The 20,107-nt window shown below is 53.1% G+C and overlaps 1 protein-coding gene across 9 annotated transcripts in view; it reads right to left on the bottom strand.

The window, feature by feature from the left end:
- The window catches only part of ANKRD27 (ankyrin repeat domain 27), a 53,551-nt gene that overhangs the window by 19,862 nt on the left and 13,582 nt on the right, over positions 1–20,107 (bottom strand). For 8 of the 9 annotated variants that reach the window (XM_025425247.3, XM_025425241.3, XM_025425237.3 and 5 more), the window contains 15 exons: positions 15,342–15,452; positions 13,733–13,889; positions 12,829–12,983; positions 12,385–12,444; positions 12,245–12,298; positions 12,064–12,129; positions 11,900–11,976; positions 10,760–10,881; positions 9,301–9,379; positions 8,661–8,793; positions 3,525–3,617; positions 2,619–2,746; positions 1,716–1,798; positions 1,215–1,330; positions 288–380 (listed from right to left, as the gene is read on the bottom strand). In XM_025425247.3, the coding sequence (XP_025281032.1) occupies positions 288–380; positions 1,215–1,330; positions 1,716–1,798; positions 2,619–2,746; positions 3,525–3,617; positions 8,661–8,793; positions 9,301–9,379; positions 10,760–10,881; positions 11,900–11,976; positions 12,064–12,129; positions 12,245–12,298; positions 12,385–12,444; positions 12,829–12,983; positions 13,733–13,889; positions 15,342–15,452 (1,527 nt within the window). The remainder of the gene's footprint in view (positions 1–287; positions 381–1,214; positions 1,331–1,715; positions 1,799–2,618; positions 2,747–3,524; positions 3,618–8,660; positions 8,794–9,300; positions 9,380–10,759; positions 10,882–11,899; positions 11,977–12,063; positions 12,130–12,244; positions 12,299–12,384; positions 12,445–12,828; positions 12,984–13,732; positions 13,890–15,341; positions 15,453–20,107) is intronic. The other variant, XM_035712120.2, reaches the window with a different exon arrangement.

Genomic DNA, 20,107 nt, shown 5'->3' with positions numbered 1-20,107 from the left:
TAAGAACCAGATGGCGGCAGGGATGAATGAAAATAACTTTAATTTCAGGATATGCTAACGGGCAATCGAAGTTTAGGTATCTGTTATTTCAGGAGAGCATCTACAATAAATTTAAGGTTTTTTTAATTAAAAAGAAATGACACACCAAATGTTCCAGTCACCATGAAAAGAAAGCACGCCGGGAGGCCAATCAGAAAGGCCTGTGTCTCCACGACTGAGAAATGGGAAGATGAGGCACCCTGGGAATGGGCACAGGGACGGGGATGGGGATGGGAAGCACCACTTACATCTTCGTGCCCGTAGGCGCAGGCCAGGTGGAGAGGTGTGTTGCCGTTGTTGTCTTGCACCTCGGGGCTGGCTTTGTAGTGCAGCAGCAGCAGCTGTGGTGAGGAGGGGACAGGTGAGCAGATGTGCACCCCCGGGGAGGGTGCAGGGGGAGGGCACAGGGGGAGAGCGCAGAAGAGGGCTCAGCGGGGAGGGCTCCAGGGTGGAGGGCTCAAAAGGGCACAGGGAGGATGGCTGGGGGGGATGGTGCAGGGGGAGGGCGCAGGGGGGAGGGTGTGGGGGAGGGCATAGGGAGGATGGCTCGGGGGAGGGCTGGGGTGATGGTGCAGGGGGAGGGCGCGGGGGAGGGCTCAGGGGAGGAGGGTGCAGGAGGAGAGGAGGGCTTGGGGGGAGGGCTGAGGAGGGCTTGGGGGGAGGGTTCAGTGGGGAGGGCACAGGGGGAGGGCTTGGGGGGAGGGCTCGGGGGATGGCTAGGGGAGGGTGCGGGGGTAGGGTATAGAGGATAGCTGGGGGAAGGGCTTGTGGGGAGGTCTGGGGGGATGGCTGGGGGCGGGCACGGGGGGGAGGGCACAGGGGGAGGGTTTGGTGGGGAGGGCACAAGGGGAGGGTTTGGGGGGAGGGCACAGGGGGAGGGCTCAGAGTATAGCTGGGGGGAGGACTCACAGTGGGAGGGCACAGGGGAGGGATCAGCAGGAGGAGCTCGTGCATCCTCCCTGCAACCCTACGCACCTGCGCTCCCCTTACAATCCCATCCTCACTCTCCTCCTTCCCCCAGAAACCCCCCAGATTGCAGAAGGAGGCCTGCAGCCCCACCCTCCATCCCCGAAGTGCCAGTGAGTGGTCTGGGTCCAGGGGGCCCACGGAAGGTGCCAGGGGCTCAGACACGCACCCCCCCACCCCGCGCGAGGCTGCAGCGGAGCCGGGCTCACCGTGACGCTCTGATAGCCCTTCTGGCAGGCGAGGTGAAGGGGGGCCGACCCGTGGTAGTCCGTGGCATTTACCCCCGCGCCTCTGGAAACCAGGAAGTCAATGAGGGATGCCTGCCCTGCGGAACAGAGGGGCTCACCACACAGCAGGAAGCACAGGGGCTCCCCAAGCCCTACTCAGCACGGCCTGTCATTTTGCCCTTATTGCCCTGGCAGGACGCATGCCCGGAGGGGTTTTTCTGCCTGAGAGGTACAGAGGCCACTCTGGGCGGCCCGGAGGGGGCTCGGCTCTGGTCCCGCTCTCAGCCACAGAAGGCAGCGCAAGAGTCTTAGGTGTCCACGGAAGACTCCATGGTTCACCAGTTCACTGATGGGAACAGCAAAGCCCCTGGGGGTGGCCCATGACACGGCCCTTCTGCCCCGACTCCGCCGCCCCCGGTCAGTCAGGCCTCTGCTGGGCCCCCCGTCAGGAGCCCAACCACAGGGCACCCCAAGCCCACATACCACAGAGGGCGGCCACATGGAGCGGTGTGTGACCCCTGTCATCTCTGGAAAATGGAGTGACAATGGAGGGATCGTTCAGCCTCCTAAAAGAGGGAGAAGAGGGGTGCCTGGGTGTTCAGATGGTTGGGCGCCCGACTCTGGATTTTGGCTCAGGTCATGAGATCGAGCCCTGTGTAGGGCTCAGCGCTGGGCATGGAGCCTGCTTCAGATTCTCCCTCTGCCCCTCCCTGCCCTTACTGCGCTTTCTTGCTTTCTTAAAAAAAAGAGGAGAAATAGAAGATATGGAACCCAACCCCCCCGCCCCCAGAAACACACCCTAGGAATGGCAAGGATAAGCCTCTCCCTGCCAGGCCGCACATGCCAGAGTCCTGGGGCTAGCAGACAGATGGCGGGTCCAGAGATCACCCAGCCCCTGCAGGGTCTCCTGCATGTGACATCCCTCCCCCACCCACCCCTCTAGGCTTCGATACCCAGGGAAACAGCCAACAAGGGTTAGGAAACCCCAAAGGTTACTGGGAGAGGCTGACATTCCTCCCCCTAAAATCTACTTTCTGGGGATGGCAGGCCCTGTAGCCGCCTACTCTGGCATCCAGCCCAGCGGCGTGCCACTAAGTGCGGCGAGGGTAAGGTCGGTATGCAAAATCGCACAATGCGGGGACCCCTGGGTGGCTCAGCAGTTTAGTGCCACCTTCGGCCCAGGGCGATCGAGTCCCACGTGGGGGGCTCCCTGCATGGAGCCTGCTTCTCCCTCTGCCTGTGTCTCTGCTTCTCTGTGTCTCTCATGAGTAAATAAATAAAATCTTCAAAAAAAAAAAAATCTCACAACAAACGAGGGGAGAAGCTCTGCCCAGGCCCGCACCACCCGCCTCCCGGCACACGGAGTCTGCACGGGGACGCTCTTACCCAGAGACAAGTTTCTCACAGTCGTCACAGAAGCACAGAGGGTGACACATCCTTTGGACGGCATCTTTATCCTGGTCATCTTGGCTCAGGAGTCTTTCCACTTCTTTCTGGTTACCTGACGCGATGTGCTATAAAGTGACATAAAAAATACTAACAACGTTAAGGAATCTCTCTCTTCTTATGGCGTGAGCTTCTGGAGTGTCCTTACAGAAACCCGTATCTATGTACGGATGGATGACATGACTTGCTCTCTGGGATGTGTTTCAAAATAGTCTGGGCGGACGGGGAAAGTGGGTGGGAGTGGAGACGGACTCGGACGGAGATGGCCACGCAGATGGCCCCGGGGGTGCATCTGTACTGTCCTTATTTTTGGAAATGTTATAGACCTTCCGTAGCTTAAAACAACAGCGTGACGATATTCTCAACACAGAGGTGGGGGAGGACCGTGCCTCCTGAACCCAGTGGGATGCACACTCCTCCCTGGACCACACCTCGCTCCTGCTCCCTGCACCCGAACAGAGCCCTGGTTTGCAGGGAAAGGGAATGGCTGCCTTAGCAAGAGATCCGTCAGCGAACAAGCTGCAGTGCCGGGCTCACCCCCGTGATTCCTGGATCTGCTCCCCTCGGGCAGTGAGATGTCCTGGGAGCACACTGCCCCTGGGAGGCTCCCTGGGTGCTCCATGAACCCCCTGCTACGGGAGGCACACCCGGGGGGGAGGGGCAGCATCGACGCGCAGCATCCCTACCACCCGCTGTGAGCACGAAATGAACTTCGTCAGTGTTTAACCGAGCAGACTGCCCTGACGGATTCAGTAGAGACTCCGGAGATGCGGAAGGCTGGGTGACCCCCCCCCACCCCCCCCCCCCCCGCCGACCTGCGCCCCCAAGGACTTCCTGGTGTCTTACCTTAAACAGACAATCAATGGGAGTTGAAGTCATCTGAGACAGTAAGCTCATTCTCTGCTTCAGGAACAGTCTGTCACCAAACCCCTCCGACTCCTGCAGGAAACACCCAATCACCTGTTTCATCAACGTGGCGCAAGATGTTAGAGCAGATCCTTCGGTGGGGAACCCGGGACCAGGCCTCGCTTCTTGTGCACAGAACGGGATCGGCGGCGCCTCCCTCCCGGAGCCGGAGACCAGATCCTCATCAGGCTGGGAGAAGGGCAGTGGTGGCTGCCAGGGGGCCTGGGGCCCGGGGGTGTGCAGGCACACGCCTATGTGCACACACGTGTGGAATGTAGCACGTACGCACCACCCTCCTCCGGAGGGAAGCCTGGATTTTGCCCTGGCCGCCTCCTGGCCTCAAGCCGCTGTCCTAACGCCCGCACAGCCCGGTGCCCTGCCACTTTCTCTGGGCACAGAGAGGAAAACCATCCAACAGGTGGTTCTAGATTTCCCAGTGTCAACCAGCAGGAGAGAGGAGTCTTGCTTTCTGAACATATCTACCAAAATAGCAGACGAGCATGGCCACTGTTCCCAAATCCTACAATACGCCGGGGTCCACCTCAAATAATAGATTGAGGTCTTTGCATCACAGGTAACGTCTACTTAGATACAAAAATATAAAACCACATCCTTCCTTTATGAAATATTGCCTAGGGAGACGTTTTGGTGCTCACTGGAGCACCTGCAGCTTGACCAAGGACAAATTAACGTCCTCAAGAAAGTCTCGGTGGGATGTGAAGCATCTCCCCCAGCCAGCTGCTGCCAGAACCCACCAAGCCCTGACAACAGTACGGGATGAGGCTGTCTACGGGCCTTCAGGCTCTGCCTCAGAGCCCGGTGGCACCGAGGGGATGGCCCGTTCCTGGGGTCCTCTCTCAGGCCCCCACAGCTGCCCTCAGAGGGTTAGGCTCACGGACCCGCGCCAACCCCCTAGCATGAGAGCTGCTTTGCTCCCAGCTGCCACGTGCTACGGAAAGCTCTAACAACTTGTTCTATTCAGTGATTTCTAGCCAAGCAGCTGAGGGTCAGAGAAACATCAAAGACGTCGTTGCTCAGTAAATTGGGGGTCCCTTCCTCCACTCCGGGTAACTAGACGAAGGGCAGCGATGACGAGAGGCAGATCCTCGGGGCCTGAATCCTCAAGGAGAAGCGACCTACCACAAGAGACAGCATACCAGCTCGGATCCATTTGGGGGTTTATTAGAAACCCAGTAAAGTGACAAAGACCAGAAGCCTGCAAAGCTGGAACAGAGAAGCGACCAATTCTTTCAGGATTCTCCCGGTTTTTGGTCAACAAAGGTTAAACTAGAGTCATCCCAAAAATGCTCATTTTCAAAAAGCTGGTCTTTACCTACGAGACTTTCTTTTTTAAGATTTTATTTATTTATTCATGAGAGACACACAGAAAGAGGCAGAGACCCAGGCAGAGGGAGAAGCAGGCTCCCTGCAGGAAGCCCGACGCGGGACTTGATCCTGGGACCCCAGGATCATGCCCTGAGCTGAAGGCAGGTGCTAAACCACTGAGCTATCCAAGGGCCCTTATTTATGAGACTTTTAAGTCTTTATGCTTAAAGAACATATATACGGTCACCTTAGGTACAATTATTTCGTGGGGGGAAATTTCTGTGAAACTCTATCACAGTATATAAAGAGGCAACAGGAAAACAAAATTTGACTTACTAATATTTAGTCCTAACACTTTCCAGAAACCTCACCTGCCATGCAGATACACATTTGAGCTCCTTCCCCAGGAAAGGGCACCGACACATAGCAGTGGCCTCACAGTCCTAGACACAACTGCGCTGACAGAAGCCAGTCGGCAGCTAAGGCTGATGCAGTGCCAAGGTGGCATCTCAGTGCTGGAATCACAAAAGACAAGGAGGCCGCCACACCTGTTCCGTCAGGCCTGACCCACTCGAGACCCAGGGGCGGGCTGCACGGCCAGCTGGAGGGAGGAGGCACAGCTCCTCCCAACATCTGCCGGGACCCACCACCCGCATCCAGAAGGCAGGACCAAGGCCAGGGGCAGACAGCTCAGACACGAAGGGTGCACGGGGCTGGGTCCCCACCCTGCCCACGGGCTGTGCACACTACAACCAAAGGCCGGGCTCAAGCCAGCACACGCAGGGGCCACCCGGCTGCTCCGTGGGTGGAGCACGTGACTCCTGATCTCGGGCTGTGAGTTCAAGCCCCACAGTGGGTGTAGAGGTTACTTAAAAATAAAATCTTGGGGATCCCTGGATGGCTCAGCGGTTTAGTGCCTGCCTTTGGCCCAGGGCATGATCCTGGGGTCCCGAGATCGAGACCCACGTCAGGCTCCCTGCATGGAGCCTGCTTCTCCCTCTGCCTGTGTCTCTGCCCCCCTCTCTCTCTCTGTGTGTCATAAACAAACAAACAAACAAATAAAAATCTTTAGGGCAGCCCTGGTGGCTCAGCAGTTTAGCACCGCCTTCTGCCCAGGGTGTGATCCTGGAGACCCGGGATCGAGTCCCACGTCAGGCTCCCTGCATGGAGCCTGCTTCTCCCCCTGCCTGTGTCTCTGCCTCTCTCTCTCTGTCTCTCATTCATAAATAAATAAATCTTAAAAAAATAAAATCTTTAGAAATAAATAAGTCAAAAAGAAAAAAAACAAAACAACTCCCCCAACCCCTCTTGGGATGTCGTCTGAAGTCCAGGTGGGTGTGGGAAGCCGACTGGTGCCGTGTGGTCAGCCACTTCCTCACACTCCAGTCAAAGGCTTCAGATGTTGGCCTTCCTGCCCACATGCCACAGTAAGTAAGCAAGTGGGGTGGCCACTGTGAGGTTATTGGGGCAGCAAGGAGGCTGAAGAGCCTCCCTCCAGGTGACAAGGGACACCCCCAGCCCCATCAGGAGGCATCAGGCGATTCTGACCATCAGCCTACATGCCAACAAGAGGAGCATAATCTCAAATTTTAAAAAAATACAATTGTAGGGGCAACCTCAGCAGTTGAGCGTCTGCCTTCAGCCCAGGGCATGATCCTGGGGTCCCAGGATCGAGTCCCACATTGGGCTCCCTGCAGGGGAGTCTGCTTCTCCCTCTGCCTGTGTCTCTGCCTCTCTCTCATGAACAAATGAGTACAATCTTTTAAAAAACACACACACACACACAATTGTACAGTGGTGCCTGGGTGGCTCAGTGGGTGGGGCACCCAACTCTTGGTTTTGGCTCAGGTCATGATCTTAGGGTCATGGGATCAAGCCCAGAGTCCAGCCCGGCATCAGGCTCCGTGCTCAGCATGGGGTCTGCTTGAGATTCTTTCCCTCTCCCTCTCCCTCTGCTCCTGCCCCCGTTCATGCACGCACACTCTCTTGTCTCTCTAAAATAAATAAAACTTCTTTATTAAAAAAAAAAAAAAACACTTGTATAGGCACAGAAAAAAGACCTACCAAGACACTTAACAAGTCATCCCCAGCTAGTGAGTTCGTGAGAGGTATCTGCTGTCTTCACCGTAACAGGAGGCAGCTGGCCCTTGAATGACACAGGTGTGACCTGCACGGGTCCACTTACACGGCGACAGACACAGTACAAACGTGTCTAAACATGTGTTCTCTTCTGATTTTCTTAATGATGTTTTTTCTCCAGCTGACTTTATTGTAAGAATACGGTATATGATACATATAACCTACGAAATAGGTGCTAATCAACTGTTAATATTATCAGTAAGGCTTCTGGTCACCAGGAGGCTCCTAGTAGTTAAGTTTTGGGGGAGTCACAAGTTACATGCAGATTTTCAACGACGTGCAGGGTCAGCCCCCATGTTGTTCAAGGGTCAAAAGTATATTGCAAACGCTAGTCTCCCAATCAGAAGAAGAAAAAAACCAACCCCCTATTCTTTTGGGGGAAAATAATATAAAACGCTATATACAACATAATTTAAATTATGTGACGTAGACCCAGGTGGGAAAAAGACGGGAAAGCACATAACACTGTCACCATGACTGAATTCAGGGGAACTGCTTTCACCCAAGCGCACCTGTCTGGACAGGCCTGTGGTTTTGTTTTGTTTTGTTTTGTTTTTAATTTTATTTATTTATGATAGGCACACAGTGAGAGAGAGAGAGAGAGAGAGAGAGAGAGGCAGAAACACAGGCAGAGGGAGAAGCAGGCTCCATGCACCGGGAGCCCAACGTGGGACTCGATCCCGGGTCTCCAGGATCGCGCCCTGGGCCAAAGGCAGGCGCTAAACCGCTGCGCCACCCAGGGATCCCTGGCCTGTGGTTTTTTCCAGATACTTTAACTTATCGTTACTTTCGGAGATTCTAACATCAGCAGAAAATTAAGATCAAGTGAATGTTCAATCCTCAGGCTTGTTAATACAGTAATCTCTTCATCTTATTAATCTCAGCTTTGTGATTTCTGTGCGTACTGTCACATTTTGCCACCTGGTGAAATCGGCCAGCCATGCAGTCTTGGTTTAAGATTCTCAGCTTCACATAGAATACAATCACCTCCCCTCAGCAGAGCTCGCCAAGAAAATCGCAATAAGGCCAGTGAGTCCCAAAACTGCACATATTAATGATCTCATCTCTTGCCTAGACATCCACGCTGAGGGTTTCTAGCTCGCCCCTTCTGCCTGTGTGCTTTTGAGAATGGCGAGGACTAAAGAAGCAGGATTTTAAGTGTGCGACTCCCGGTCATGTCCTGCCAACTTTCACAACCAACTGGGTGCTCAGCGTTTCAGTCTGCTGGGTGTCTGCGAAGCCGCCCAGCCCTTAGGTGGCAGAGGCCAGAGGCCCCGTTCCTGGGAGACCATCTAAGAATCCCCCTCCCCTGGGGCACCCGAGTGGCTCAGTTGGTTAAGCATCTGCCTTCAGCTCAGGTCATGATCCCAGAGTCCTGGAATCAAGTCCAGCATCGGGCTCTCCACTCAGCAGGGAGCCTGCCTCTCCCTCTCCGTCTCCCTCTGTCCATGACCACCCACCCCCTGCCCCACTCGTGCTCATTCTCTCTCAAAATAAATAAATAAAATCTTAAAAAAAAAAAAAAGACCCTCTCCCCTCCCACCAACCTCAGAACTCTACCAAACATGCCCTGACGCCCACAAAGAAAGGCCAGGGCAGGAGGGATCTTACGGGTGGCTTCACGGAGAGGCTTCCTTGCCGAATATATTCAATCGCAGCCTCAATCGAGGTCAGACAATATCCCAATTCATCTTTTGCTGAGCTGCTAAATCTGAAGTTCTTGATATAACTCAAATTTGCCATCCTAACAAAAGGAAGAAAAAAGTTTCACTGTTGTGTAGCCAATTAACAACACTTCTCCAGAAACAGCACCACTGGCGTGAGTGACAGGCGCTGCTTAGCTCCAGGGAGCTGTGACTGCTACCCCCTTAACCTCTAGAGCATGTGCAATTAGGAAAGTAAGTAAAACTACCGGGTCCTCTCCTGGAGCATACTAGTTTTTAAAAAGCTGATTATTGTAAAGTGAACCAGAGGTTCCTGTCAGGAGAGGATGGGCTTTGGAGTCAAACAGAACTGGAGTCAGCTTCCCGCTCAGTCACTGACTAGCTGCATGTTCCAGAACAAGAGACATAAGCTCTCTGGGCCTCAGTTTCCCCATCTGTAGATGGAATGACCGCCATCCTCTGCAGGACGAAGGCACAGCCGACACCACAATGAACTCCTAAGGGGCACTCGATTTCCTGGAGTTATACTGAAACCACCCCGGTACAATGCTGCCAGTTTGAAAAAGTATTTTAACAGAAAATATTACCAATTAGGGATATCTGTTTTCACAAGCAAATACAACAGGACCGACAGCAGATCATCAGCACACATGGTCTCCAAGTTAACTGTAGGGGGGGAAACACATGTTCCAAGTCATCGTGAGACCAACAGGTGTATCAGCTCCCCACCACCATCCAACCACAATCCAGTAAGACGACGCATCCGGGAGGAGTTCCCCTGCACAACTTCCTTTACAGTATCCTGAACATTTGTGGGGAAAACGAATGCCTACCATTCTCAAAACATGCGCAAGAGAAGGAAATCCCAAGCGGACTACCCCTCGCCACCTTCCAGGACCGTTCAAGGCAGTAATGGTGGACACGAGGCAAAGGTGTGCCAGAGTCACCGCGAAAAGCCTCCTTCCTCCTGAGATCATTTCCGTTTTATACACTGCAAGAATCTGATGCTCACATCTAGCTCGTTCTCATTTTTTTCACCTTGATATTTTAAGGGATCTATTCACATGTCTAATAATTCAAATAGCACAAAGGAACAAACCGGGACTTCTCTCCCATCCCCGCTGTCCAACCGTCCCCCAGGGGCTACTGCTGTTACTTCCCACCTAACCTTCCAGAGAAGTCCAGGAACTCACCACCGGGCACATGGATACGTAGCCACCCCCTTTTCCTGGAATGCCGCTAGAGGTGTACATATACACTCCCTCTCGTTTCACTTAACGCACTGTGACGATCACCCCCTATCTGCGCACACAGGTCTGACTCCCCTTGACTTTTTTCTTAGCTTATTTTGCTTTACTTCTTACAATGGAAAGTTTTAAACACACACAAGATTAGGAAGAAGGGTCTAACGACCAGTGGAACCCGCATGTACCATCACCAGCTTGCATCATTTTTTAAGATTAAAGGTTTTTATAATTTTAGCCAAAAGAATTTTATCAACCAACCATCTTCAGCCTGGAACACGGCTGCGGAAGCTGTGGGCAACTTGGCGCTGGGCTAAACAAATGGCAGTGAATGTCCTGATGGGGCCACCCGCCCACACCCTGGCAGCATGACAGCTTCAACAGAACACACACCGGGAGCTTTAAAGTCAATCACACACACTGTTGTATCTTGGCAAGTTCAGACCTGAGCGGACAGTGTCACCGTGTGAACCTGAAGCTACTGAAAAGTCAGGTTCTCAAAGAACCTATGCCGCCTGGGTTTGGGTTTATAGATCGGCCGTGTGGTGCCCATGCAGGTAAGGGAAGCCCGGCTCACTTCTGAGGCCACTGTTCTCTTACCCTTACGGTGCCTGGCCTACCCCCTCACTGCTATTACTAGGCACCCACGCATCAGAGCCGACTCCGGGGCGTTCAAGCTGGGATGCTCTGCGGCACATCACCCCATCTGTGTGATCCTTTAACACAAACTGCTCCTTAACAGACTTTTGCATCCAGACGTAGGCGTCTACGCCACCATTGGGGCCCTTCCCTGAGCACAAACCTCTCTGGCTGGGGGACTGTGTGATGAGCTGCACCACCTTTCGCAAACAAATCAACTTCTGCTGTGGTGAGGTGCATTTGTTCAGCTGAGCCAGCTCTCTCTTTGCACGAGGTATGTTGAAGCTGTAAAATAATTTGGAAAGTGACAACTTAAGACCACACAGCGTGAGGTCCCTCCTCCCCTGATCTAATAGCATACCGCAGATTAACACTCCTTACGACAAACTGTAAGAAACAAAAATAGAAACTCAAAAGCAGGGGCACCCGGGTGGCTCAGTCAGTTAGGCATCTGCCTTTGGCTCAGGTCATGATCCCAGAGTTCTGGGACTGAGCCTGCATGGGGCTCCTTGCTCAGCAGGGAGCCTGCTTCTCCCACTCTCCACCTCCCTAAAAAAAACTCAAGAAGCAACCTGAACCAAATCAATGGCAAAACTCAACCCCTTTGAATGTTCCATTTATGATGCAAAATGGTATTGCAGCTGCACCAAAAAATTAGGGGGAAAAAAATCCTTAGCCCCCGAGTAAGAGAGCTCAGAGGCATTAATAGTTTAAACATAAACACTTAAGACATTTTTAGAGCCTAAAGAAACATAAATTAATTCAAAAGCAGGTCCCTGGGGGATCCCTGGGTGGCTCAGTGGTTTAGTGCCTGCCTTCGGCCCAGGGCGTGGTCCTGGAGTCCTGAGATTGAGTCCCGCATTGGGCTCCCTGCATGGACCCTGCTTCTCCCTCTGCCTCTCTCTCTCTCTCTCTCTCATGAATAAATAAATTTAAAAAATATATATTAAAAAAAAAAAAGCAGGTCCCTCTCCGGGAGGCCTCCATCACTCCAGGTGAGGAGTGATGTCTGCATGCAGGACCCACTTGGACGAGCAAGCGGCGTGCCTGTCGAGGGACCAGCTATGCAAGACCCCTCCCCTGGAGCTCCCACCCAGCTGACATGCTGGCAGCAGGTGCAGGAGGGTGACAGCCACAGAACAGTCGTCTGCCAACCTCAGTCCTTGGTCTCTGGTCACAAGTCACCACACCGGTCTTCAGTATGAACTAAGTCTGTGTGCAGTCCCTGCCGCTGAGAGCCCTGTTTCCAGAAGGAGCAGCCCCAGCCTCTGAGGACGCCAAGCCGCTGCAGCACAAATCTTACCTGCACTCGGGTTTCACACCAATGTCTTTCTGCTGAAGATCTTGAAGGCTTCTTGTGATTTTGTTAAAGGCAGCATCCTAGCGACACATGTTAACAGAGCTTCAGGTTTCTCGAAAAGCTTAGAATGAGGCTCCCAACGAGGCTGATGGTGATTTAGGACCTACCTCGCTCGCCTCCATGGTCCCCACGTACTTAAAGATCAGATCATAAATATCATGCTGGACATACATCTGTGGAATCAACGAACAGATCCCCCGTTCCAGGTGCACAGAGGTGACAGGGAGAGGTTCCTCCCACCGCCCCGGCACCGCTGCCTTCTCTCCCCTCACTGCCCTGCCCTCTTACCTCCACGGCCTGCTTCAGCAGATTCATCTGGGCCTCCTGCTTGGCAAGCATTTTCTGGAGGACAAGAAGGTACCGTTAAGGAGCTGGCACTGGCATGTGGGCAAACTGCAGTCCTCTCCTTTGAGAGTCCTACTGCTTACCAGGTGAGAGTCCCTCAGAAGCTGCTGGAGGCATTTGGTGTAGAGAGCATTCACCGAGTCCTGCGCAACGACAGAGCGGAGAAGCAGGTCACTCCCGTAATCCGAGGCCACAACACAAAGCCCAGAACGCGTGACACGTCCCGCAGTGAGAACATTTCACTAGATAATGTTTGCTGGGTGACAACTTTAAGTCCTAATACAGGCTTCTCAAATTATGTAATTTTTTTAAGTGTAAATGCATGAAGGGTTAAGAGAAAAAATTTGCCTTGGGGTTAACACTAAGATGGTAACAATAATCACTGCTCAAGTTTCTCCAGGGGCTTACACTACTTTTATAGTTAGAGAGAAACATTTAAACAAAACTTCCAACAGTGGAAGTTCTGGATTGTTCTTGAATTGGCCTGAGACAGGGCACGCCTGGCACAACAAGACGCAGCTACTGACTATGTGCTGACGGAGGCTCTTTCTTTCACATTCCCTGAAGGTTCGCTGGAAAGAGGCAATGCTCCTGTCAAATCTCTCCGCGTGTCTTCCCAAAAACTCTCTCACGTCTTCGATGGTTTTCAGGGAAAAGGGATCGGAAGATGTTGAAGGCTCTTCTGAAAAAGAGACGGAGGGTCAGGCTGGCTGAAGCCGTCACAGTTTCCTAGTGGGGGAAGTTCCACATCCGTTGCCCTGCTCCCCCACCCCCCGCCAGGGTCTGGAGCCCCATCTTCCAGGAGAGGACAGGAATTATTTCAAGATACGGCCCAAGAGCAGCCTAGTTACAGGACAGCTCGAAGTCCAGAGAGCCCAGCCCCCTGGAAGCCTTTTCCTTGGACAAAACAATTTGAGACCATGGGCATGACCCATGAGGCTCTGCTGAAGAAGCACTGGTTCCTGGCAATAAAGGCCTCAGAGTACATTTAGCACACTGCCATCTCAACTTCCTGGAACAGCTGAAGAATTATTGCTTATTAAAAATAATGAGCTCTCAAAGAGGCACTGGGGCTGGGTGGGCAATAATAGTGTAAGAGCTAGCCCTAAAGCTGAGGCCCAGTACCAAAACCAGGGCTACCCCTCTGCACAACTCCAGGGGGCAACATTCACACGGGTCTACATCAATGCTGCCTCCTGGAATTGTGTAATGTCCAACCTGTGCAACCGTACACAGCAGCCCCCAGCCACACTGTCTTTGCTCAAGATGACTTTTTGGTTCAGTACTGGGGGAAGTACTGTAACATTACTTACGTAGGCTTCTAGAGGGCTCTTGAATATTTTATGGGACATTTATAGCAACCATGTCAGGAGCAAAGGTCGACACACACAATTCTCCAAATCAGGAGAAAGGAGTTCTCTCCCAGAATACCTGAACTCTCTCTCTTTTCCAAAGGATGGGCTATACACAGTATGCTGAAACTTTCTTCTTTTTCATTGTAGAAAGTTTCTTCAAAGAGAATGGGCACTGAGAGAAGACAGGCGAAACCAGCTCCTAATTTAATCCTGTTTCCCTGTATAAAGACATCCTGGAACAAGAGAGCCGTCACTGCACCAGTGGCCAGGGGGTGACTGTTGATCCCCCGCTCGGCCTGGCCGCCTTTTCCCACCTGCCCGCCTTCGCTCCAGTGGGGGTTTGGGAGGCAGGGAGCATGAACACTCTTCCAGTTTGCTTTTTGATACTAAAAATTTTTTTTCCTCTCTGTTTGCCCTGTAGCCGCGGCTGATGCTTTCTCAATACTGTGACAGAGAAGCATTAAGCTGGTCCTCAGGGCAGAAGAAAGCCTGTACCCTCCGGGAAAGGAGGAAGGAAGAAGGCTGTCCTGGGATGTCCCGGGACTGCAAGGGGCCGGGGTGACAGGCTGCTGTCCCAGCCACATTCAGCATTCCGGCCCCGGCCCGGTGCCCGGGCAGACAGGCCACACGATAAGCTGGACTCCTCAGTCCTCTTCCCGAAGAGAGCAAGCCAACAGTACCAGTGTGGGGCGGGGCCCCAACCCAAGCTGGCACATCAGTCACCCTGCGTCCTGTCTCTGCTCCTGCCAAGGGGCCCATGAGCTGAAGGGCCAACACCGGGCACCTGGGCCCACTCCAACCCCACTGAGGACCAGCCCCCCCCAATCCATCCATCTCCACTATGTAAGAAAATGCGGACCCCAAAGGTCACAGCGAGGATGAGAGAGACTGCCTTCCTGCATCTCCTGCTGCTGAGCACCCGGAGAAAGATAAAACACCCTCTCAAGCTCTGAGAACCCCATGCTGAGGAAGAGGCCACAAAGCAAAACAAGCCGCCCAAGTCCCGAAACACAAAGACAGCCCCAGGACCATGCCAAATCGAAGGAAACTAAAAAGACCAACAACTGAATGCCTTGCCCAATCCCGGATCGAAAAAGAAAAAAAAAATCAAATTCTGTGAAAGGGTATATAATCTGTATATAGCACAATTCATCTGAGGACAGTACGTTGAGCAGCATCCTATTCATGGAGCCTTTCCTGAGTGTGGTCGCCCTGCTGTGGTCACGCAGGAAACACACATTTTTGAATAAAGGGATGTGGTGTCTGCAATCCACTCTTTTCCTGAAGAAGGCTCGGAAAAGGCAGCGCCAGGTAGCGCGTGGGGGTGCGGGGGAGAGAGACGGATGACCAAGCAAATGTGGCCAGGATGCTAACCCTGACCACCGTGGGGGAAGAGCAGAGGAGAGTCCTTCGCACTTTACCGAGGCTTTCTGAAGGTTCGACAGGACTTCAAAACCCTGTTTTCTAAAAAATTTAAACTGATGCCCCGTCCAATTTGTGGCCAAGAAACTGGTGAGCTTTTGGGAGAACAGACGTAAAACTGGTCACTGAAGGACTGGGTTCAGGAGGTGTTCCAGAGCCACCGGGAGGGAGAGCGGCCCTGTGCCTTCCCCACCCCCCTTCCCCCCTCCTCCAGGACAGAGGCCTAGTTAGGGACCCTGGCTGGCCCACGACCGAATGCATACCTTTCCATTCAAGGTCTGAAAGTGTTCTTCCACGGGTATCAAAATATAAGATTCAAACTGACAAGTGGACTGAACACTGCTCGACAAGCTTCCTTTGCAAGGCACCAGGACCTGGAAAACACAGGCGGGGGGGAGGGCTACAGGATGGGCCACCCGCAGCTTCACCTCCTGGAGGGCAGGACCACGTGACGCGGGGGGGGGGGGGGGCGGTGACAGACGGGCGGCCGCAGCCCCCAGGCTGGTTCCCACACCCGCTGGGTCCCCCCACTCCAGCCAACGCCAGGTGCCCCACTCTGTTCTCAACAGGTCTGGGGACGACTCCCAAGGGAGACAGGGTAGTTTGGAAAGAAGAGAAAGGTGAAACTGAAAAGCCACACGCAGTCCCATTGCTGGAATGGGAAACGCTGCACCTTGAAGACACTCTTTTTTCTCTTCCTTTTTTTTTTTTAATTTTTTTTTTAATTTTTATTTATTTATGATAGTCACAGAGAGAGAGAGAGAGAGAGAGGCAGAGACACAGGCAGAGGGAGAAGCAGGCTCCATGCACCGCGAGCCTGATGTGGGATTCGATCCCGGGTCTCCAGGATCACGCCCTGGGCCAAAGGCAGGCGCCAAACCGCTGCGCCACCCAGGGATCCCTTTTCTCTTCTTTTTTTTAATCAATTAATTATTTATTTATTTTTAAGATTTTATTTATTCATAGAGACACAGAGGGAGAGAGAGAGAGAGAGAGAGAGAGGCAGAGACACAGGCAGAGGGAGAAGCAGGTTCCATGTAGGGAGCCTGACATGGGACTCCATCCCGGGTCTCCAGGATCACGCCCTGGGCTGCAGGTGGCGCTAAACCGCTGTGCCACCAGGGCTGCCCTACTTTTTTTTTAATCCTAGTTGTGATCATAGTTGGTAATATGAACCACAGAAACGTGGCTTCCTCTGGCAGACTGCGGCCGCTACCAAGGTAGGCCGGGGTGCCAGACTCTCTTTGGGGCAGGCCCCACCTGAGAGGTCAACTGTGGTCTCTGTGCGCGGCGGCTGGGGGACCCTCTTGGACTCAAGTGTACTCAGAAGGAAGAGGGCCCAGGTGGCGCCGTCCCTCAGAGCCCCATCTCCTCACCCCCATCCCCCAAGCAAACGGCTTCCAGGCTACCAACATCGTACAGACAAGGAAACTGAGGCTCAAGGAAGCTAAGGAACCTGTCCAGGGTCATGCAGCAGGTGAGTGGCGGGTGCAGCCCTGACTCACACTCCTGCAGACTTCCTGACCCCTGTCCTGGCCTCAGCCCAGAGCCCGCTGGAGTCCCCTCCGCAGAGACCCCGCGAGACCCCACAGCCCGGAGAGCCACTGTCACCCAGGGCCTCCTCGGGCCGGGGAGAAGGAGCAGCTCAGCCTCTCCTCTCACAGCAGGAGGCACTTGTGGAGGGAAGGAGGCCGCCCCGTGGACCAAGTGGTCTGGCCTCTCCTCAAACAACTGAGACAGACTCGGATCAACATCTGGATTTACTAGGCCGTGAACAGGGGACCTCCGCCGGGGGCCAGGATGCGGGAAGCTCTCTGGGATGACCCGCCCGGATGGATGAACTGCAAAGGCACAAAGGGAGAAAACGAGGAAAGGGGAAGAGGAAATGGAAAAGCGGGGAGAAGACAGGGGAGACGGTTTCACCAGGCCACACGGACGTCAACACTGAGCCTGCCTTACACACGGGGTACGCACGCCTCTGTGCCCCTCTGCACCCCTCTGTGCCCCACAGTGAGGAGGAAGGACAGACTCCCTCATCGATCCCAGCGTGACCTGTGGCTCTCCCCTGGGTCCTGATCCCAACCAACCCACTGTGAGACAGGCAATTACGAGACCACATGGGAAATGTGAACGGGGACAGGGGAGTTGGCAATACTGAAGAATCACTGTGATAACGGGCGTTGCGGTTACGTTTTTGAAGAGGCCCTGCCATCTAAAGCCACATTCCTAAACACCTACAGATGAAGCCGCAGGACCACCTGACATAATTTTCTGGGATTTGCTTCAAGATAATCCAGTGACCGGGGATCCCTGGGTGGCTCAGCGGTTTAGCGCCTGCCTTCAGCCCAGGGCATGATCCTGGAGTCCTGGGATCGAGTCCCACGTCGGGCTCCCTGCATGGAGCCTGCTTCTCCCTCTGCCTGTGTCTCTGCCTCTCTCTCTCTCTTATGTCTATCATAAATAAATAAAAATAAATCTTTAAAATAAAAAAAAGAAGATAATCCAGTGGCCAAGGGTGGAGAGCAAGAGGCGGGCAGAAATGACATGTGACAGGGCCACTGAACTGACCACGGCTGAAGCTGGGTGACAGGAGCATGGGACTCATTATACTATTCTTCTTACTTTTATCGTATGTTTGAAATTAAGCTCAGTCACTAGAGCACGTAACTCGATCTCAGGGTGTGGTCTGAGCCCCATGTTGGGCAAAGAGATTAATTTTTTAAAAATTGTTTAAAAATAATTTCAAATTTTAATAAAAGTGAAACTTGATGAAAAAAAGGGAAAAAATAAAGATAAAAGAAAGAAAGAAAAGGTGGGCCGTCAGGCATTAGCCTGAATTGAGGAAAAACCTCATGGCCTCCGGGAGCACAGAAAGAAGAGCCCGGGGACCTGAGGTCTGGGCATGGGTAAGGGAATGCCCATGACCCACACCTGGGAGGTATTTATTTTTAAAATACTTTATTTATTTATTCATGAGCGACACACAGACAGAGGCAGAGACACAGGCAGAGGGAGAAGCAGGCTCCATGCAAGGAGCCCGATGCAGGACTTGATCCCAGGACCCCGGGGTCACACCCTGAGCCCAAGACAGACGCTCAACCGCTGAGCCACCCAGGCGTCCCCCGGGGGGTGTTTAACGCCCAAACTCAGGGAGGCCCACGCATGCTCTATGGATGGAGTCACACAGTCCCGTGTGAGACCAAGAACTGCTGAGGCACTTCGGAGAACCTCATCCCAGGAAACCGATTAAACTCTATTTACCTGTTGATGTATGCCTTGCCTGCCTCCCTAACTTAAATAAAGCACAACTGGCTCCTGCTGCATGTGTCCCCATTACCAGCCTCAGCATTCGACATACGGTAGGTGCCCCATCAATGTTTGCTGAGTGAACAGGGGTCCTCCAGTATCAGGGACCCCCTAGTTTTCAGGCAGACAATGCCGCCCGGAGCGTTTTGTTGCAGGCAGAAGCCGGCAGCTGGGCTCTCGGGCTGGGAGGGAGGGTGAGGAGGCCAGCCGCTGGGGGCTGGGGACGTGCAGCAGCTGGGAAGCTGCCCACGGGAGGCGGGGTCAAGTCCAAGTGCCTTCAGGGCTCTCCTAAGATGGAGCTTCAGACTTCAGATGCCACGGACGTCACAGCCTACGTGGACAACACCGAGTTCAGAGTCTCCGAGTTGACCATAAGTCAGGGACCTGCTTATTCTTAAGCTTAACAAAACTTTTTATTCTAGCCCTTTATTTTTTTTTAAAGATTTTATTTATTTATTCATGAGAGACAGAGAGACAGGCAGAGACACAGGCAGAGAGAGAAGCAGGCTGTCTGCAAGGAGCCTGATGTGGGACTCGATCCAGGACCCCGGGATCACAACCTGAGCCAAAGGCAGACGCTCAAACACTGAGCCACTCAGGTGCCCCTATTCTAGCCCTTTCATAAAGAATTTTTAAGTAATAGCAATTAAAGAAATCATAGTAGGATAAAAGCAAGAATCAGCATTAGTGACACTACTCTAGGGTCCCCCCTGACTCCTCCCCAGGCAGCGTTAGGGCGACTTCTGTCCCGACACTCATTCTTCTGAGCTACCGACAGCCAGCTTCTGGAATTCCCCAAAGCCCTGCTGTGTTCCCTGCTCACCTATGCAATCCTGGAAACCCAGCACGGTGCCCGGTAGGTACGTCATGGTGCTCAATGAATGTTTGTTGGCTAGATCTGTGCTAAATGAATCCTAAGAACTAGACTATGAACCTCAGTGTCCTTGGCTGGCCTGTCTAGGTATTTTACTTGAAAGTCAGTTCTTTGGAACTTGGAAGACATGCCGACAGGTTCCCAGGCTAGCCCTCAAAAGCCTACATACCCCATAATTATAACATCACAATAGGAGCATCTGGATGGTGCAGTTGAGTGTCCGACTCTTGGTTTTGGCTCAGGTCATGATCTCAGGGTTGTGGGATCGAGCCCTATGTTGGGCTCCATCCTCAGCGAGGAGTATGCTTGAGCTTCTCTCTCTCCCTCTCTGCACCCCCCTACCACCATACTCAGCTCTCTCTTGCCCTAATAAAATGAATAAATCTTAAAGGAAAAAAAAAGGTCACAATAAGGGAGGAACAAATTTAATCTCCCTTTTGTAATTTTTGTTTCTCCTTTAGGCAAATGGACCCCTCCTCAATCCACCTGGGAATCCTGGAGGACGTTCTCCTGACACCTCATGGATAAGAGCCCCAGAGAGGCAGCAGGCCTGCCCAGCCCACTCTCAAGATACCACAGTGTGTAATTAGCTGGATGCTAATTAAAGAGAACAGGAGTAACTATTAGTAGCAGTGTGGGGGTGTCGCAGGCCTCTGTGGTGAGAATCTGGGGAACACGGGGGAGAAGGAGCTTTCCCTATCCAGTTAGAGAGCAGGTGACTGCAGGAGGTGCTGGCCGGATGCAGAGGCATCCCAATCAAAGGGAGGATTTGGAAGGAAGTCACACTCAGGGGGGGATGGGGCAGGCGGAGGGAGCAGTCGAGCTGCACCTCTGTCACATGAGGATGAG

The sequence above is a fragment of the Canis lupus genome, chromosome 1 (assembly GCF_003254725.2).
Source record: "Canis lupus dingo isolate Sandy chromosome 1, ASM325472v2, whole genome shotgun sequence".
Lineage (NCBI taxonomy): Eukaryota > Metazoa > Chordata > Mammalia > Carnivora > Canidae > Canis > Canis lupus.
This window is presented reverse-complemented; position numbering and strand designations above follow the sequence as displayed.